The sequence below is a fragment of the Palaemon carinicauda genome, chromosome 22 (assembly GCF_036898095.1).
Source record: "Palaemon carinicauda isolate YSFRI2023 chromosome 22, ASM3689809v2, whole genome shotgun sequence".
NCBI classification, from domain to species: domain Eukaryota; kingdom Metazoa; phylum Arthropoda; class Malacostraca; order Decapoda; family Palaemonidae; genus Palaemon; species Palaemon carinicauda.
Window position 1 is genome coordinate 9,995,607 of NC_090746.1, and position 2,500 is coordinate 9,998,106.

The following is a 2,500-nucleotide window of genomic DNA, read 5'->3' on the forward strand; positions in this document are numbered from 1 at the left end:
GAGGGAGAGATTCCTGTAAACATATTAAAATATAATAAATCAGATAAGAAAAGAATATGCATATACTTCATTATTTTGATATAATTAAAAAAATACAAAGAAATTACATACCCTCAGCAAAAAAAAAAAATAAAAATATGTATATGAAATCAGAAAAAGGAAAAGAATATTTATCAACTTTTATCATTTTGTAATCTGAATAAACTAATTACCAAAGAATTTTGAAACAATAATTTTTTAATCGTAACAAAGATTTTTTTCTATCTTTTTTTTTTTAATCGGAATAAAAAAAATTACCAAAGAATTTTGTAACTATTTCTTAGTCGTAACAAAGTATTCTTTTTATTTTTTTTTATCTAAATAAAAGAATTACCAATAAATTTCGTAACTTTTTTTTTAATCGTAACAATATTTTTTTAATCTGTATAAAAAGATTACCAAAGTATTTTGTAACTATTTTTTTAATTGTATCCAAATATTTGTTTTTTTTTCTAAACAGATTAAAAAAAATGACCAAAGAACTTTGTAACTATATTTCTTTTAATCATAAAATTTTTTTTATTTTAACCCTATTGAAAAAAATTAACAATTTCCTAACTTTATTTTTTAATCGTAACAAAATATTTTTTTTTTTAATCAGATTAACAAAATTACCAAAGAATTTCATAACTATTTTATTATCTTAAAAGTTTTTTTTTTTATTTCATTAAAAATTTGCAAAAGAATTTTGCAACAATTTTTTTAATCATAACAAAATACTGTTTTTCTAATTAAACTGAAAAAAATTACCAAAGAATTTCGTAATTATTTTTTTATCGTAACAAAATGTTCTATTTTTAAATCTAATAAAAAAGATACGAATTTCGTAACTAATTTTTCTTTTAATCTTAACAAAATATTTCCTATTTTTAATTTGATTAAAAAACTGCAAAAGAATTTTGCAACAATTTTTTTAATCATAACAAAACATTTTTTTTTAATCAGTAAAATAAAAAATACCAAAATTTTGTTTAACTATCATTCTTTTAATCTTAACAAAATATTCCTTATTTTCAATTTGATTAAAAAACTGCAAAAGAATTTGGCAACAATATTTTTTAATCATAACAAAACATTTTTTTTAATCAGTAAAAAAAAAATACCAAAAATTTTTTTAACTATTATTCTTTTAATCTTAACAAAATATTCCTTATTTTTAATTTGATTAAAAAACTGCAAAGGAATTTTGCAACAATTTTTTTAATCAAAACTTTTTTTTAATCAATAAAAAAAAAATACCAAAAATGTTTTAACGATTATTCTTTTAATCTTAACAAAATATTCTTTATTTTTAATTTGATTAAAAAACTGCAAAGGAATTTTGCAACAATTTTTTTAATCATAACAAAATATTCTTTTTTTTTATCAGAAAAAAAATTACCAAAAAATTTCTTATCTATTTTCTTTTAATCTTAACAAAATATCCCTTCTCTTACACAGAGAAACAGCGATGCTCTACGACCCCTATTTGTCCTCAGCCTCCAACAAGCAAAGAGTTGGACTCGTAATCACGCACGAGTTGGCCCACCAGTGGTTTGGGAATTTAGTCTCTCCCGCTTGGTGGGAAGATCTGTGGCTCAATGAAGGATTCGCTACTTACATGGAGTTTGTAGGGCTGGAAAATGTAAGTTTTCAATATCAAACGTACAGTTAGCTTCATTAATTCCTTTACACTGGCGTTTCCTGAGCTTTGCGATAAGTGTACCGGAATTATTGAAGCCAACTGTACAAACCTTTGTGATAACCAATGAGATACATACTCACACACAGATATATATATATATATATATATATATATATATATATATATATATATATATATATATGTGTGTGTGTGTGTGTATTTATATATATACATATATATATATATATATATATATATATATATATATATACATATATATATATATGTATATATATATATATATATATATATATATATATATATATATATATATATATATATATACAGTATATGATTTACATTACAGGCGATTGCCTAATTTGTTTCCTACAGGAATCCTCGTATTTTCGTAGCTTCTTTGAGTTTTCAGGTGTAAATTGCATTAGAGAAAAATGTGTCCTGTAACCATATATATATATATATATATATATATATATATATATATATATATATATATATATATATATATATATATATATACGTACACATACATACATATACACTGTAATTAGTGAATACATAAAATATAATTTTATCCCCGCTTTTAAAAAGTATTTGAACTCGTATATTCCGGGCTAGAATTCCCCAACTTTACTCATTTTACAGCGAGATGATTATTTTTCCATCTAAAGTCCGTTTAGCTAAGTTTTGCTTATATCTTAATTATATACTTTTGTTTAACCAGAAGTATCGGGTGAATGAATAAAGAATATAAATTGTAGATCTGATATCGGTTTAAGACATGAAGTATAATTTTTTTTTCTAGTTTGTTATCAC

At 21.6% G+C, this 2,500-nt stretch overlaps 1 protein-coding gene across 1 annotated transcript in view; it reads left to right on the forward strand.

Annotated features, from left to right (window-relative positions):
* LOC137616315 (aminopeptidase N-like) overlaps positions 1-2,500 on the forward strand; it is a 36,513-nt gene that overhangs the window by 14,028 nt on the left and 19,985 nt on the right. Inside the window, exon 8 of the mRNA XM_068345963.1 lies at positions 1,480-1,663. Within this exon, the coding sequence (XP_068202064.1) occupies positions 1,480-1,663 (184 nt within the window). The remainder of the gene's footprint in view (positions 1-1,479; positions 1,664-2,500) is intronic.